This window comes from Nasonia vitripennis, chromosome 1 (assembly GCF_009193385.2).
Source record: "Nasonia vitripennis strain AsymCx chromosome 1, Nvit_psr_1.1, whole genome shotgun sequence".
Taxonomy (NCBI): Eukaryota; Metazoa; Arthropoda; class Insecta; order Hymenoptera; family Pteromalidae; genus Nasonia; species Nasonia vitripennis.
In genome coordinates, this window is record NC_045757.1 from 31,240,799 (window position 1) to 31,259,399 (window position 18,601).

At 35.5% G+C, this 18,601-nt stretch overlaps 1 protein-coding gene across 3 annotated transcripts; it reads left to right on the forward strand.

The window, feature by feature from the left end:
- The first annotated feature begins 13,645 nt into the window (after positions 1–13,645).
- On the forward strand, positions 13,646–16,502 carry LOC100680515. 3 transcript variants are annotated; one of them, XM_008205400.3, is made up of 5 exons: positions 13,646–13,753; positions 13,832–13,918; positions 13,997–14,262; positions 14,332–14,470; positions 14,546–16,502. In XM_008205400.3, exons 1-5 carry the CDS (start codon positions 13,708–13,710, stop codon positions 14,812–14,814), a joined length of 807 nt encoding a protein of 268 aa, XP_008203622.1. In that variant the 5' UTR covers positions 13,646–13,707; the 3' UTR covers positions 14,815–16,502. The 3 variants fall into 3 exon arrangements, with proteins under 3 accessions (XP_008203622.1, XP_016836831.1, XP_003425711.1); XM_016981342.3 differs by having other exon boundaries at positions 13,662–13,753; positions 13,844–13,918; XM_003425663.5 differs by having other exon boundaries at positions 13,669–13,918.
- Positions 16,503–18,601: the final 2,099 nt, after the last annotated feature.

Genomic DNA, 18,601 nt, shown 5'->3' on the forward strand with positions numbered 1-18,601 from the left:
AAGTGATCTTATTCGAAATTTAGGATTACCTAAAGATGGAGGAGAATATCTAGCGTCAGTTCTTAAAACGAAAAATCTGTTAGCAAAAGGAACAACGGCCTCTTTTTATCGAGATAGAGAAAAAGAATTTAGGAATTTTTTTACGAACGATGAAGAGAATTCGTTGGTATATTGTATAGATGTTAAAGGTTTAGTCGATGCAATAAAACCGAATACGTATAAAGACGAGGAATGGAGACTTTTTATTGATTCGTCAAAACGAAGTCTGAAAGCTGTTCTGCTTCATAACGGAAACAGGTTTGCATCCATTCCCATAGCTCACTCGAATAAGCTGAAAGAGACTTATGAAAATTTAGAAATTGTATTGGAAAAAATAAAGTACTTGGAACATCAATGGAAAATTTGTGGTGATCTTAAAATTGCAACCATGATCTTAGGACAACAATCAGGTTTTACTAAAAATCCCTGCTTCTTGTGTTTATGGGATAGTAGAGACAGGGTAAATCACTACGTTAAGAAAGTATGGCCAACTAGAACACATTTTGAACCAGGATCGGGGAACATTATACGTACGCCATTGATTGACCCATCAAACTATCTGCTATCACCACTTCATATCAAACTTGGCCTCATGAAGCAGTTCGTCAAAGCTCTGGATAAAGATGGCGATTGTTTCCAGTATTTGGGAGAAAAGTTTCCCGCAATAAGTGAAGCTAAATTAAAAGAAGGTATTTTTGATGGTCCTCAAATTCGTACTCTATTTGAAGACGAAACATTTATCACAAAAATAAACGACACAGAAAAAGCTGCATGGCAAAGTTTTAAAACTGTTCGTGAGAACTTTTTAGGAAATAAAAAGAGTGAGAACTATCAGGAACTAGTTGAACAAATGTTGGAGAATTTCAAAAATTTGGGTTGCTTGATGAGTTATAAAATGCATTTCTTACATTCCCATCTTGAATACTTCCCTCTTAATCTAGGAGATGTCAGTGAAGAACAGGGAGAACGATTTCATCAAGATATAAGTGTAATGGAGAATCGATACCAAGGAAGATGGAATGTCAACATGATGGCAGATTTGTGCTGGACACTGAAGAGAGACATTAAAACAAATAACAAAAAGAGAAAAAGAAACCCATTGCATAGGTCATTTGAAGTAAAAAGAGTTCGTTACAAGAGAAAAAAGGAGTAAAGAAAGACATCGAGAGTTACTAAGCTAGTGGAAAAAAAGCAAAATAAGAAAAAAATATAAACGAAAGCAACTTTTCTCTGTACACAAGGAAGATATTATGTGATTAAATAAGATTTTTTACAATTTTTCGGTATCTTTTTCCATTTTTGGAAAGTTTTGATATGACATTTTAATCGGTTTAAACTGTTTCTTCTCAGTTTGACCTTGAACTGACCTTGACCCTGACGTGATGGGGCCAAACTGATTCCAGATTTAGATTCAGCGACCAAAAAAACATGAATATATAGCATTTTAATTTTTTTAACCGTTACTTCCCAATTTGACCTCGAACTCCTTGAACCTGACATGATCGGGTAAAACTGACCCCGGATTCGGATTCAGCGACCGAAAAAACATAAATGTATGGTATTTTTATTTCTTTTAACCATTTCTTCTCAGTTTAACCTTGAACTGACCTTGAACCTGACGAGATGGGGCCAAACTGATTCCGGATTTGTATTCAGCGACCAAATAAACATAAATATATGGCATTTTAATTTTTTTAACCGTTACTTCCCAATTTGACCTCGAACTGACCTTGAACCTGACATGATCGGGTAAAACTGACCCCGGATTCGGATTCAGCGACCGAAAAAACATAAATGTATGGCATTTTTATTTCTTTTAATCATTTCTTCTCAGTTTGACCTTGAACTGACCTTGAACCTGACGAGATAAGGCCAAACTGATTGCGGATTTGGATTCAGCGACCAAAAAAACATAAATATATGGCATTTTAATTTTTTTAAACCTTTTCTTCTTAATTTGACCTCCAACTGACCTTGACCCTGACGTGATGGGGCCTAACTGACCTTATATTCGAATTCAGCGACCCAAAAAACATAAAGATAGATAGGTCTGATTTCTCGCGCAGACAACTTTTTTTATTTTGTGTGCCGGTGTAATTTATCGAAATAATATTTCCACAGCGACAGTAATTCGTTGTCATTTGTTACGAGGTCCTTGTTTGTAGAATACTCTTCTACGGTCCTATCGCTTCTATTTTGTAAGCTATCTAATTTAGCCTTTTTGCGCCTTTCAAACCAGAGTTCGCACTCTTCGTCAAACCATGGTTTGCTCTTTGGCTTTTTCTTTTTACCCAGTACTTTGTTCGCGGCCTCTTTTACCGTTTTTTCGATGTCCCCCCATAAGCTATTCGGTTCGTAATTCCCCTCCGGCGATGTGGTTGCTTCTTCAAGTGCCTGAAACCTGTTATTAATTTCTATCTGGTACCTAATTCGCTCTGTTCTATCTCGTAGCTTCTCAATATCTAAGCTTTCTATCTTGTTTGCTCGCTTACTATTTTGATTTGCTACTAGTCTAGCTCTTAATTTGGCTACTACTAGGAAGTGGTCCGAGTCGCTATCTGCCCCTCTGTAAGCCCTTACGTCAAGAACATTAGTATGACGTCTTTTTTCAATGAGGAAATGATATGCACCCACCCGTCCGATCTGGACGACAACGCCCAAGACCCGCTTAGGGTAGCGTCATTGTAACAGACATAATAAGTCTTACATAATAATAAATGAAAAAAATTTTAATTAAGTAATAAATTTTACAATTTACTATTTGAAACTTGTATTCATTTAAAAAGAGCGCGTTTGACCCCCATGCAACGATCAGCGCCCCCAAACGGAAGAATAGGCCTCCTGATGCATAGATAGTTTTTCATTTTCCTCATTGCTATTTGCGAGACCATTGCATATATAAAGCGGTATGTCACCTATACCGGACTATATAATAACTGCCCATTGTTAGGCATTTGCAACGCTTATGTTAAAGTTACCTGAGTTTGTAAGTGAAGTTTAATTAACTCTATAAACTAGAGTAAATAAAAGAAAAAGTATGCTTATGAGTTTAAAATACCTTCAGAAACGTATGAAAAGGAAAAAAACAAGACAGACTATGTATACTGTTATTACGGCATGGCTTTATTCTTTGTGAAGTGTCTTTAACTAACAGAAATCGATTGATTTATAAAAAATATCATTAAAAATTATCAATTATTTTATTGCAAGGTAATATAAATAATTTTTGTTGTTAGCCAAATCATAATATTATTTTATGATGAAATTTGTCATATGAAGAAACCAATTATAACTACTGCAATAAAATAACTCATTAGAACGTCTATTATATTTTAGAAGTTAGAAAATAAAGAAAATTATAAAAAACAGTACAGTCAAACATTCAGGCAATCAATAATATACTTGTAAAAATTAAGTATACGGAGTTTGAATTCCGTGTAACAGATAATGCACATCAGCATTTATCATTAAGATTTAAAATACAAATAATACTATTCATATCACTTGTATCCCGATTTATTAAAAATCATGTTTTTGATTTAAAAAGCATCCATATTTATTATACAGAGGGCGACACCTACTTGACAGTATAAAATCTACTACACCAATATTTTGAGACGATACTGCAGAGAACTTCGACATTACCTTCGGAGCACGTCTGAAAGATGCAACCTTAACTTCATAGATGGCAGAACTTGATAGTCTTCAACTAAATACATTTAATCATAAAGTATACATGATTTTTTAATTCTTATATTCTATAACAAGTATTTAGAGTAAACGGATTTCTAAAACATTCAATCTAGGAATATGTAGTAAAAAGTGATAGCATCAGTAAAGTAAATGATGACATTAATGATGAATATACATGATGTTGTATCATTGCAAGTTTTTATTCTGTTTTTGAAGTAATTACTTAAGTTTTTGTATTAGGTGAGGCAGAGATTTTCTTATATAAAATTAAACTTTCATGATTTCATATTTTTTACGGGTTTTGCATGTTTAATAAAATTTAGTAGAATTTAAGGGCTTGAAAAATCTATAATATGCGTATTATTATAAGCATACTAAAATAGAAATAGTACTGTCCATAAAATCCATTACAAGGATAATCGATTTAGGTAAATGAGGATCTTGTATAAAGATTAATTACGAACGGTAGTAAGAGGAAAAAAGTAAAGTCAATCTCTGCTATAAATCCGCTTACTTTCATTCTATCGCAGTACCTTCAATCTCTCAGACTTTTTGTAATTTTTTTTATGCTCTGAACTCAGTATCCAATGTAGATTTCATTTTCCATATCTATGAGTATCCCTTGAGAATTGTCAAGCCTTTGTCTCGATCAATTGGAATCAGTAACTCTTTTAAACATTCATATTCAAGATAGTCAATAGATTGAAAGTACATTCACCTAGTTGAAAGTGAAAAATTTTTAACATCAGCTCTTGCAATAACCTATTCTTTTTCCTTCTATTAACTGTTAAGAAAATTATTTTTTTATTAAATTAATTCTTTGACTTTTTACCTGTGAACTAAAAAACCATATAATGGAGCCATTAACGAGTGTATTGAGCTCGTTGAGCCTTTTAATCCACAATTAGAAAGTATTTTAGTTCATCTTACGAAAAATTATGTATCAATATCAGCAGCCTGCGAACATGTTTATTCTTCATTATAGATATGAATATACATTATGCTTGGCTCTTCGCATAACGCATATTGATGATCTCCGGCTGCGGCTACTTCCGATTGGTACACATAGAGGCAGTCCTCCAGAACGTGATATTGTGGCAACGCCTCATTTAAATTGTTAACGGGTCGTAGAGGACTTGAGGGAAGTTAGAGTCTATTAGTGCATACTGAAATGCTTTTTATTTGCCCCTACGTTTCTTTGCCTATATTGACTTTTTACTTTCTTATTCTCCAGCTTGAATCATCTCTTTATTATATATTTTCTATACAATGCACGGTGGGTCATAAATATATCACTCAGCTCTCGTTATAACATGTGCGGGCGTAAAAGCTGCAGAAATGGGCTACTCACGTGACCAGCAAGTTGACCACGAAAAAAGAAAAAGGGGTTGTAATTCATAGCTCAAATATCCTTCTAGGAAAACTAAGGACCATATAAAAATTAATATATCACTTAGATTGTTGCTTCAAAAGTTGTGAACAAATTTGAGAATTGATTTTTGATTTCTAAAACTAAAACAAACACAGTTGATTTTATTACAGAGTTTAGCTAATTTCTGCAATCAATTGTTTACTTTATATTAATTAAATGGAAAAAAAAACGTGGAGATGGGCGTAGGAGGATCCAAGATACAGCAGCAAAAATGACGTCCTGAGAGTAAACTCTGAGAAGAAAAGACAAAGAGCTGCCAGAATCAGGCTTAGGCAGGGGAAGACGTCAGCACCGTGGAAATCCCTTGTCTTTACGGTTATGTATACGCATTCCTTGCAGTGAGCAAGGGTCGACCTAGTTTTTTTAGGAAAAGAATATGTGGTATACTCTGGTTGAAAATAGAATAATCCGCTCACACACTAAAGGCACTTGCGGGAAGGAACGAAGAAAAAGGAAAAATGAGCATGACGTTGGGGATTCAGCTCTGGCGTGTGATGGATTTTCCTAAAACCATATCCTTGTTCCGGCTTATGGTAAATGCAGAAAATGCATTTTTGTTTGCTTGCTCACAAAAATTATAATCAGGGAATTTTCGTGCTATTGAATTTGTTTCTTTATTTTATTTTATTATTGTACTTCGGACGAAATTATAAATTATATGGTGGATTTAAAAAATGATCTGTTATATTGTTGATGTTCAGGTTGATTGTTCATGATTTTATTAAAATCGAATAATCTTTTTTGAATGTTCGAAACATTTATTTATTTTTTTTGCTTTTATTGATAAAAAATTGTCATATCATGTATGAGTCTTATCGAAGCGAGCCAGAGCAAAATAATAAGTTGCAAAAAGGCAAAGATTGATTTTTCTCATGCGCAGCATCGAGGTTGATATTCCTTAAGTTGTCGTATGACGCGCGTGATAAAAATCTAACCTTGGGACGGAGGTGTGGTCGAGGGCAAGATTAAGAAAAAAAAAACTGGATCAGTCTGCTAATGACAATTTATCAGCCAGTTTTCACATCGATTAGACTAGTCAATCGCACAATTCTTCTCACATCGCGTTATTCAATAGCTACAAAGTTGCTTAAATAGAGGTTTACTCGATTTAAAAATACATCACGTTCTGGAAAATTATTTAAATAAAGTGCAAAGTACTGTAGCTGAATATGTTTTGTTCATAATTAACATTTATTCATAGAAAAATGTATTTTTTACGTGAAGAATTTAAATCTTTGATTATTATTTTTTTAGAGAATTTAAAAAATTTGTCTTGGAATGATATCTCAGTTGAGTAAGCTACTTTCAGTGGCAATAAGGAATGATGATCACGATCATTTTTCTAAGATTTGTTATTCTATCGGATTAAACAGTAATTGATTAGTCTCGTAAAAGTTTTTCACCTTGATTACCATTTCCATTAGTACTCCAACACATTCATATAACATTCCGAATAGCATTCAGTCTCGCGTCAAGTAGCACACGGCGAGTAAATCCCTTACTATATAATAACTTCTATTAAGCTACGATCGCAGTATATTTTCTTATAAACAAACGAAACAGACACATTTATCGAACCAGGATGTAATTACCATAAGCTGAATCGTGACTGTAATTAATAATTAATCATCGGCGGAGTGTACGTAACGAGTGGAATAAAGTCGTTCTTATGATTAACAATTAAGTCGAACGACATCCTCGCTTCGTCCGCGTCAGGTGTTTTACCGAGGGAACGATATTAATCCGCGTATATTATTACGCGATTGTCGTCGTTGCGTTGGTGTGACTTCGTTACGCTTCAGCGACGTGTCATTAGGCGTGCGCACGCTCAGTTCATGTTTATCACGTAAAAAGTCTCGCGTGAATATCTTGATTGCAACGCACATAAAAGCTGATGGGTGCTTTTATAATTTTATTGTCTTTCTTGTATTTTATTTGGAAGATTTTTCTCTAATGATTAAGAGTGATTTTGCAGACATTGAGATGTATATATTCTAAAGAAAAACTTTGACAACAAAAGCTTTCCTTATACAAGCTAGAATAAAAATGAGGAGTGATGAATACATTTTTTTATCTACTATTATTCATTATGAATTATTTCAATATAAATATTTTATAATTTTTTAGTATGTTGGTACGTATTATGCCATCTGTCTATATCATTATGTTAATGGGTAAGGTTTTTTCTAAATAGCTTGCATTTCGTATTTGTTTATTCATGGTGCTCTACATTTTAATGCATGGTTCGAATAAAAATTAAGTTAATTAAATTTCTAAGATTGTTAGAAAAAAGGGTCTTGAATAACAATAAATCACTGACTATAAACATCGAAATAAAAATGCTTCATTAAGACAAATTATAATTTGAAATTTGCAGATAGCTGCCCTGGTAGAAACGTTAACGGTTAATAAGCTAAGTTTTGTGCCACTTAGCTAAGTTGTGGTTAACAATTTAAATAAATAAGAGTTTAATCATTATAAATGCATAGATATACACATTATAACTCAAGATAAAACAGAACATTTGTTTGAAATTTGTCAAATGACTGTTACAATCCAGAAATTATAGAAAAATATCTTGCAATCGTGAAAAATCCAAATATTTGTAATAAAACATGCAAACGTTTTAATGCAAGAAAGAAAGGAAAAAACAATTTTTAACTTAAAAATAATACCCTGGTAGAAATGAGTCGAAGAACAGGCTAGTAACTGGCCAGTTCTTAGGATTTAACCCAGCTACTACCTAATAAATGGCCAGTTCTTGGGGTCATTTCTACCAGGGTACTGTGTTGGTATAATAGACACGCATCACTAAAATATTAGCAATATTTTGCTTTATTTTTTTACATTCAAATTTGATAATAATGGTCAACTAAACTTAATTTTTTAACGGTTTTCACTCGTTAATTTTCTACCAGGGTGACTTTCAAGTTTATGCATATAATTAAAACAATATTTGTTTTACTGAACAACGGAGTGAATAGTTATAACTTCAGAGATCGTTTACTAAAGGCGGAAATGCTATTAACTATTGAAAAAAATAAACGACCTAATAATTGCTGTTAAATTATGTGTAATTAATCACTACACATTATATTGTCATGCGCTTTTTTATTAGTTACATTGTACGTTTATGCAATATTCAGTTGTTGAAATCGACTGTTGATTTTAAACTGTTTCTAACAACATAGGACGATAGTATCAAAGGCTTCAATTTCGTTTTTTTTTCATCATTACGTATGCAAGTGGAGAATATTCAACTGAATTAAAAAAAAAATTTGCTAGAAGACTACTACTTTCTTTTAAAGTAATTATTCAGTGAGTACTTAAAAAATCAAATAAATTTAAATGTTTACATCCCTATATTTTATTGAATCGACTGTTGACGATTAGAAGTTTATCTTCTATAACTATTATTTTTTTTGTCTCTTACCGCCGTGTTTTAGTATTACTCGAAGGTTGGAAGGAAATATTTACCTGCATGAAACTCTTCGGTGTAGAAACCATTATATAGCTAAAGATATTATTTATTATTTATAATGAAGACTTTCAGCCAGAGCATTAGAATAAAATTTACGACAGCATTTAATGAACTGAATAATACGATGAGAGTATTTTTTGTGGTTTTTCTGTACATTCTCCGACGGTCTTATATAACATTGCATTTATTATTCTGTGATGGTTGGCAAGATGTCTATTATTTAGTTTTTGTGTTTACTGGTGGAAAAATTAGACATGTATAAGTTATGAGAAATACTGAGCAACGAAAAGTTGTCTAGAAACAGGGTTAAATATTAATGTTGAGAGCTATGAAAGTTAATAAACCTTATCTGAAATTTTCTTGCAGTGCTGTCCGAAGTTTTTATTAAATTCATTATACTTACAATTATTTATGGTGCTGGTTTTTAAAGATTATTAAGAATGTATTCAAATGCGTGCGTAATTAAAATACAAAAAAAGATGAAATTTTTATCTTTCAATACTTTTTAATAAGAATAGTTTAGCAGCTAAACAGTAAATTTTACTTTTGCAAGAACGACTTTTATGTGTGTACCTAGATAAATTTTTTCAATTTAGTTATTCATAATTTTGTAATATACAAGTAGGCGCCTTTGTTATTGACGGCATGGTATATATACGTTTAACGATTTCGCCATAAATTATCCCCTTCAATTATGAGATAATATTTCGTTTGCGATTACGAGATAAAGCACATAAAGGTAACAATTGCACAAGTTGCGACTTGTTACCAAGTAATTTATCGAGTGCGCCACTCGTTAAGTGAAGTGAAGAAAGTAGATTAATCCGTGATTCATTTGTCTAGACGACTGCCTGTGTCGCCAAGTAATAATAATAAAAATATACAGTATTCTTAATACTCATCAAGTCTATCATCGAGTAGGATAAACCGCACAAATTGCTGTGATCGCATCTTTTCCCGTATTCAAATCAGTGATAAATGAATGATTAAAGATTTATTTGTAAAAATAAATGGATCCCACTTTGACCTTTAACTGTATATATCTAATTTAATTAATATGAAACTTTCTAGGTTTTCAGCTGATTAATGGAGTGTTTAAGAGAAATCTTTAAACTCTTATCAAATTAAAGTATGATGATAAATAATATTTTCAATTTCGATTATGTTGTAACATGGTATGATTAAAACAATTTTCAGCTTCTAAACCTTGATAATCAAGACAATACCAAGCACTTCAATGAAAATCTAAATGTAGTGTTGGTTTCTTACTGTTTCATCTCGAGTTTCTTCCATCCGAAAACTAAAATTGTATAGGCACATGCGGCTTGATCCTGTCTTTCCGGGATCCCCCATCAAAGCAATCAAAATACTCCAATGCGCAGTTTGGCACAATCGACCGATAAAGTGATCACCATCCAAAATAGAACCAGCATTACGAAATACCGCGCGAAAAAGATCGATCCTTCAAAGCACCAAAACAACGATGCGCACATTATAACAATACGGTCTTCGGATCTTCCTGTGATTAGCCACGCCGCAAGACCCATCGTTCGATAGACCGATCAATCGACGTAAGATTTCCGGATCGGTTTAGCGCGCGACCTTCCTTCCATTCGGCCGATCGAAAAGCCTCGTGTACACGGCGTCACGTACACACACCGGTCGATAAGAAGCTCGTGCAGGATATACATTCCCCGCGGTGAACCTGCACCGCTAACGAGTAAGCGCGTAGCACGAGTCAAGGCTGCGTTGCTCTAGAAATCCGGCATCTTTGATTGTCTCTCTCTCTCTCTCTCTCTCTCTCTCTCTCTCTCTCTCTCTCTCTCTCTCTCTCTCTCTCTTTTCCTCCTGTCTCGGTCAACTCGATCCGTCTTTTTCGCTCTCGCTCCGACTAAGATACTCGCTTGCAGCCGTTGCGCTCTCCTGCGGGTCTTTCTGTCTTGCTCGACTTGTATACGCATAAGCCTATCACGTCTGGTTGTAACGAGATTAACTCATGCGATACTCGATCTGGGATTTTGTAAACATTGCAGCGAGCAGAAGGGATTTTGCGATTAAGAACAATTTATCTTTTTAATTTTTTAATGTGTTATTGACCTAATTTTTTGTGGTTTTGGGCGGCTGAATTTGTTGTTTAACTCTTGATAGAAATCAACCAACATACAACCCTTCTTCTGGAGTTGTTAGTTCTTCCTTATTGTCTGTGAACGCTATACGATCGCTTCCACTCGACGCACGGCTCTTATCCTCTCTCTTTTTGCGTTTTTTGAATGATCGGAAATCATTACACTGGTTCGCCTCGCGTTTGCAAGCTCTACAATACTTGTTATACGTTCGCGCCGATCAAAAGTGGAAGATAGAGAAAAAAAGGGGGGAAATAAGAGCCACACGGTTGAACGAACCTGCAAATTGCTCCGAGCGAATTCGTCATACGAGGCGAGGAGATAAACCTTTTAAAAAGTGCGAGTGAACTTGATCGACAGATTTTTTTTCCAAGCAATTTGCATCATTTTGCAAAGAATTTTACACGAGGAAGAAGATGAATTCATCTGAGCAATATTATTGGTTCGGCAATTGGCAATGACATTCTGAATTTTTTATATCTAACGAAATTTTAACACTAATCAGGACGAAATATTAGATTAGAGGTAATGTTCAATGCGTCTTGGAAGAGAGAAAAAAAGAGCAAAATAAAACCATAACCAGTTAATTGTGGCTTGCTGAAAAGGATTACATTTCATAAAGGACGGCGGTATGCTCTAAAAAAAATTAGTAACCGGTTTTCTCGAAAGAAAATTTTCGAAATGTTGCTGCCGATACCTTGAGAACTGTTATTCAAGTGAATGCTAACCACATTATTATCCATGATGTAAAATGCAAATGATTATTTTTACTGGTCGAGAAAAATTTTGAAAATGCAGCTCACTTAAATTGTATATTAGAATATTGTACAAATTTTCACATGCGCACGTGAAGTCACATTCATTAAAATTAATTGCAGCGATCGAAACACAAGAAATATTTATTATGCAAATAATTTAAGTACTTTTCAGCTGTAATATATTAACAGATTTTTATAATAGTCGAAGATACATTCGCTAACAATTACAAAGCTACTATGATTCAAAGCCACATAGGCTTCGCTAAAAAAGGCCTACAAAAAATCTGAATACAGGAAGATGCAGGAAGCCAGGGGTGACTCATTCGTTATAGATCTCTTGTAAAAAAAACAGGCGCAAAAAGATTCGCAATAAAAAGACTGCGGAAGTCTGTCTCGAAATCGATCTTCCGATTCGAAAATCGTCCGCAGCGGAGTTTGAACCTGGACCGAAGCGGTCGAGGTCGTCTCGATCTAGCCAGCTTCGAAGCTGCAGTTTCTCCACACTGACCTTAAAATTGTCGAACCTGTCCACGTGCAGGGCAAGTGCATGTGCACAGCAGCAGGAGCGGTTTAATAAGTGTCTCGCAGAAGGAAAACGAAAGCAGGCAGAAGAGAACGCGAATCTATTAGAGCGCGCTGAGTTTAATTCTGGAAGTAATTTGTTTGGTTTGGATTGTTACTGCCGAAAAGGGGTAAATAGTTTACAGATGAACAAACTAAAATGCAATTTATGAATCACTTTATTCCGCACGACACTTCGTAATAAAAAAGTAATGCGCATTGCAAGATATCCGTGAGAACAAGAATGTATGTTCTTGATTTATTCCAATTAAAAGAACATTCTATAAAATAATTATGACATTTGTCAGTCACGTTGGAATTCATTACGAAATGATCCGACTAGATTCGATCTCCTCAGGGTACTTGTGCGCATCTGACCTCACGCATCTCACAGGATATACATACTTCCAGGGACAATAATCAAGCGCGTCATCCTCCGGACTGGTATGTCTTTCAGCCCAGTGAATTGAATCCGATCGAACGAAGCCGATAAGTCACTCACGTGTGTAAATCATACAGAAAAATCTTAACGTACACATGGATTTTTAATAGTGCGTGGCAGCTAAAAATAAAATGATCGAGTTATGTGATGCGAATGAGCTTTTGCGCTATATTGTAACGGTAATTATTGTTCTGTCTCCGCGGGCCTCAGATAAATCGTCTCTATGGCATCCTTGGCTTATTTAATGCGTTTGATTAAAGCTGGATCGTTGTTCTAGCGTTGTGTTGGCGTATATCTATGCTTTGCGACCGTTCTTGCAGTTAGTTTTTTCAGTCTATTGATTATCCTTCCATCAGCCAATTTATACATGCGGTTCATAGTATGATTTTGTAATGTCGGTTTCCTGTTTGGTTCTTACGCGAAAGAAGAGACGTTTTCTTTGTTTCCGTATTATGATTATGAAAAAAATTGCTTAGTTATTAATATGACAATGTTTTTCTTTATTTTTGTTAATTATTATTTAACTTTTATTCAGCATTAAGAGATGAATATCAGGAGATGAAAAAAATTACATTTCTATGCGATTTGTTCGTAACTACCAATTATCTCGCTTGAGGTGCAAAATAAGTAAACACTGACTTGGTCTTCCCCTCCCCTTCCTCTCTCTCTCTCTCTCTCTCTCTCACTCTCTCTCTCTCTCTCTCTCTCTCTCTCTCTCTCTCTCTCCGTACATCGACGTTGAGGAAGCTTTTGTAGCGGAAGGTCCTTGTCCTCCAACTTTTACCGCAACTTGTACCTTTCAGGGTGTCATACGCAACATTCTACGAATGTTGCGAGCAATATTGCAATTGGTTATTGGCTAGATTTGTCTCTTTCTCTGTACTCGATGCCTCCATATGACTTATTGTACCAATATGCTATGCTGTTTTCTCATAGATAAAGAATATTAATTTTTTACGATTCTGAAGAAAAATAATTACTTTACTTAACCATAGCAAATTAATTTTTACTAAAAATGTGTATTCGAATTTTTCATTTGGTATCCATGTAAGCATATTGAAACTCGAATTTTGAGCATTTCCAGGTTGTAAACACTGATTGCCAAGCTCGTAAGCTAACTTTACACTCTTCAGTAATTATTGTGAAGGGCTATACTTAGTACACGTGTCACCAGTAGGATGAGGTTCACATATATCAGACGACTTTTCGCTCTTATTTTATCACGTGTGTTTTGTTATTAATAGCAAATATTGTTAAATTTTTACTTCCTAATCATGCCTCTGTCTCGTGATCTATCCCTAGTTTTAGGAGCAGTTCTCGGCATTGCCGCGGTTTTTATAGCTCCTTCCACATCGGATGTCCTCAGCGATGAGAAATCCAGACCGAAAAGTAATTTAATTTTAGGAAAAAAAGTGTTCATCAAGTATTTAATAAAAAACTTAAAATGTCATGTATTATTAATTTTAGAATGCAATGATAATAAGAATCCAAAAATTGTCGTCCAAGATCCAGACAATAACATAGTACATGCCGACGTGCATCATGTAAATGATCCGATCAAATATTATGGAGACTCGACTGTGCTGGATATATTCAACAATCTTAAAACTGAAGTCATGAATCTTTTAGACAGTACGGCGGTAAGAATGTTTATTCCGGATGCCGAAAGTTCAAATACTACTACAATTTATGAAGACGCCGAGTCCGAATTTGTGCCAAAAAATCCACAGCCTGTAAATAGTTTTTCAGCTTATCTATAAATAATTTATTTGTTCTATACCAGCTTCGCTTTTTATGTTTAGGCTGCAACAGAACCATCTAAAGAACCTATTAATTTCGTACCTGACACTACAATTTATAACTCTTTGCCAAATGAAAACATAAACACATCGTGTTCCCAGAAAAAAAGAGTAACAAAGAAAATTCGAAAAATTTTGAGTGGTAATTCTCTGAAGCATGCAAAACAAATTTTATTTCTCGATGTAATAATTTTTAAAACTTGTGCAATATTTTTAGGATTAACAGGTAGAAGTGAAGTGCATAATCCAAAAGCAGAATCAACAGCAGTAATTGATTCGAATAGAAGTGAAAATGATAGAAGCGGTGTTATATTAAGTATTAAAAATCCGACAACTCCGGTACGTCGAGTTTTTTCGAAATGGACAAATTTGTTACGCATAAAAAACAATTCAACAAAAGATACTGAGCACACATCCAGACGAGCCCAATGGTGTGATTTGCATGACGGGGATTGCAATAATAATAACATTACATTATATTTTTGAAGTTCAGTTACAAGTATAGTTCAAGTCACGATAACGTATAGAAAGTAGCTAAGGTTTTATATTATTTTTTTCATGCTGATGGAATTGTAATTTTACTCGTTTATCGCTCTATTTATTTTAATGCTTGATTACTACATTATTATAATCCACAACAAGTAACTTAATGTTATAGTTTAAATTTTACACGATAACATGTACCATTATTGTTTATACAAAAGTACGAATTTCGATGCCAAACAATAACGTTTATTGTTACAACTATAAGTACGCTTTTAGCGAAACGTTCGAATTTCATTCATAACTTCCTCGTTTGAATGACTTTAATGATTCATTTGACAAACTCACTTCTTGCCTACTCAGTCTGATAATTGCCAGTTAGTTTTTCTAATAGTAATAAGTAAAGCAGTTTTGTGAATGCCGTTACTCAAGTAATCTATTTGCTATCATTTCTTCCTTAGACCTGTAACAACTTTAACCTTTAAAATCAATTTTTATAACATCTACAAAGCATTGGAAATGCATAAATAACGAAAGGCTTTGATTTAAAAAGACGAAGTAGGCACTTTTTACTTATTTAGAACTAAGAAGTTTGATAGCTCGCAATGGATTACAATTAACGTGCTAGTTTTCCCGTCTTGCATCAATAGTATTTCAAGTACTACGATATTTGAAATACATTTTATTCAACAATAATACAACGATACCAAGTGCTGCAGTGTGTTGGGATATCGTATATAATCAAATGCGATACTCTAACTTGGCACACAGCGCTAATGTGTCCTTACTATCACCCCCAACAACAATCACCTCGTACACACAGACAATAACAAGGCAAGCTGCTGAAAATCGATAAACAATCATTAAAGTCAGTCAGCGATACCGCCGATGCAATAAATCATCGATCGGTCTGCACTTAATCTTACAATCTCTCTCAAAGCTTATGTCTTTGGCGGGAGAGTAATATACATCTAGTCGTAATAACGAAATATAAATTCCATCGTATCGAATCGTAAATCGGCTGTGACAGCCCACGGCGCTAGACATCCGTCGGACATACTGCGCGCGGGGAAAAGCCAACCCCGACTTTCTGCTGTAAAAAGAAAGAGAGAGAGAGAGAGAGAGAGAGAGAGAGAGAGAGACTCGGCGACAACCGGTTTTTCATCCATCTCTTCGTCAGTCACTTAAGCGCATTCTAACCAAGGACGTTGAGTTGTATTAGCGATATACGCGATCACGAGCCCTCAACACATTTTTCGGTTGCAGCTCGCACCCAGTCAAGTGCGAGTTACCGAGAGGCGTTTCCATATATATCGAGATTCGATCATTTTTTTGCATTTGTTTGTTTTGCGATTCCGGTATTTTACTCGGCGGCGACGCACGACCGGTTTGCGCGTATAAAGGAATTCTGCGAACGAAGCAGACGGTTGATGATCGGTCATTTTGTAGAACAATTTTTTTTTTATTATATTTTGTAGTCTCTGATTATCGAATTCGAATTGTTGTCCGTAAGACGCTATTGTGCATTTGTATCTATTAACCAGGATTTTATTTTCTAATGTCAAAGCGAGAATTTTTTAATAATATGATGATGCGTAATTATAAATAAATTATAAAGCGTCCATATGATGTATACTTTCTGTAATTTGTGATTTTCTTTTATTAAAAGAATAATTCTTTAAGAAACTTAATAATACTTAATTAATGTTCACCAATGTCCTTTGTGCTCCATTCCATGATCTAAAAGATTCTATCACTCAAAATTTATATAAACCATTGCAAGTATTAAATATCATGCTGTACAAGAAAAACTTCATTGCTAAGAACGAAGATCACAAATTTTCGATCTTTAAGGAATTTGTAAGATTCTTAATATTTTCGAATAAAAATTTCACCTCTGCAACCAAAAATTTCTATTGAAAATCAATGTATCAAAACACGGTAGTTTTAAACTGGCCCATCCTTCTCGGCGGAAAACTTTCTGAAGATTCATCAGCAAACCACCAGGATCAACAATCAAATCTCACGAAACCCGCCTTTCCTTCCGAGAACCAAACCGTCATCCACTCACGCGTACGTACTCGGAAGTGCGCACGAGCGCTCGCGCAAAAAGGCGGTAAACCCCAGGATCAAAAAAAAAAAAAAAAAAAAAAAAATAGAGGAACAACGACCGCAAGGAGCAATTACTGAAAGCCATCGCGGAGATCGTATTTTCGGGCGCGTGACCTCCGAGCATATTCGATCTGGTCGGAAGCGTTTTCCCAGCTGCCGACGCCAACAAGGTCGTATTGGTACCAGCTATATACGCACGTGAACGGATCCGATCGCAGAGCGCATGTAATGTTTCGCGATCGGCTTTGTAGACGCTATACAGTCTCGGGAAACGTACGTAGCGGATTGACGACGCATCAAGGACGGGATAAGCTGCCGTGTGCGAGAGCGGTGATGAACGATTTTCAAGGGCGGCGATAGCTCTGTGTTATTGTTTGTGGCCGGGAGTACGCGCGTGCTATACGCGATGAACGTCATTTGCCGAAAAGTCGTTTTTGGAATTGGATCGCTCGATTTGGAGGATGGAGTCATGCTTGCATGGTCAATGTCAGTGACACGGGGGCCGGCAATCATGTAATTCACATACGCGACACCGCCCACGCGCGATAATACATGTCCGAAAAACATGCCAGGCATTCGAAAGAACCTCAGCATCCTGTACAGTTTTCAAGCACTTTTTCGGAGTTACAGTTAAGTAACTGCTTCCAAAAAGCGAACCGCGCAATCGTCCAGTTAGCTTCGCCTTCGACCGTCCGGAAAGCCTGTGTCTCAATGCTGTTGCTTACGATCCGGGTATTGTGTTGTTGTATACACGCTGGTCCACGTGCTACACGAAACGTAGCAGGTACGTATATACGTACACGCAATAAGAGACTCGTCGAGTCGAAGGTCCTTTATACGTCTGCGTGTACTGCTTGGAGGAAATTGTCGCATTACCATCGATGACGTGTGGACTTGGACGATCGAATGAAACCTTTGTCTCTCGCGCGGGATTACTGAACCTCTGCGTAATGCATCCGTTATGCAAATTTTTTTTTCGACGCAACTTTTTGTTTTCGGGGATCGAAAAAAGGCGAGCCTTTTTTTCCATTTGCTCATTATAAATCAATCGATATTACACAGGTTATATACCTTGCAATTTAAATATTAATCGAAACGACCGCACCACCCGCAGATACAACATCATAATAATATATACTCGCAATTTTCATCAGCTTATTAGACCGCTGTAATTTGAATACTGCTCGATCAGCCTTTAAAATTGCTCTTAATTACGGCAAAGCGCGCTTTCGTTTCTAGGTGAATGTCAATTCCCGATAAATCCCTTTCTCCCCTCGCGTGGCAGTGTCACCATGGCAATGCAATATCTGACTAATACACCGTAACAGCTGAAACAAATCAAGTTCGCTGTGTATGTGTGTGTGTGTGTCGCTATACAACACAGACAAATTTTTATGCTAATCCGAGCGAATATCTGCGTAAATTAGAGAGAGAAAATCCGCAATCGACTTTGTATAATGACACGGCTTATGCATGTATGTACAGAGCCGCGGCGCGTGTAAAGCACCGCCGACAAATTGGTGTCCAAGAGCAGTTAATTCGTTCGAATCCGCTATCGTATACATTATATACGTATATACTTCGCGTTGTTGCACTATAAACGAGATTTTTCAAGCCGATCGAAGTTATTCAATGAGCTCTCATATGCATACCAGCTGCTTCGATAGAGGCTCGATCG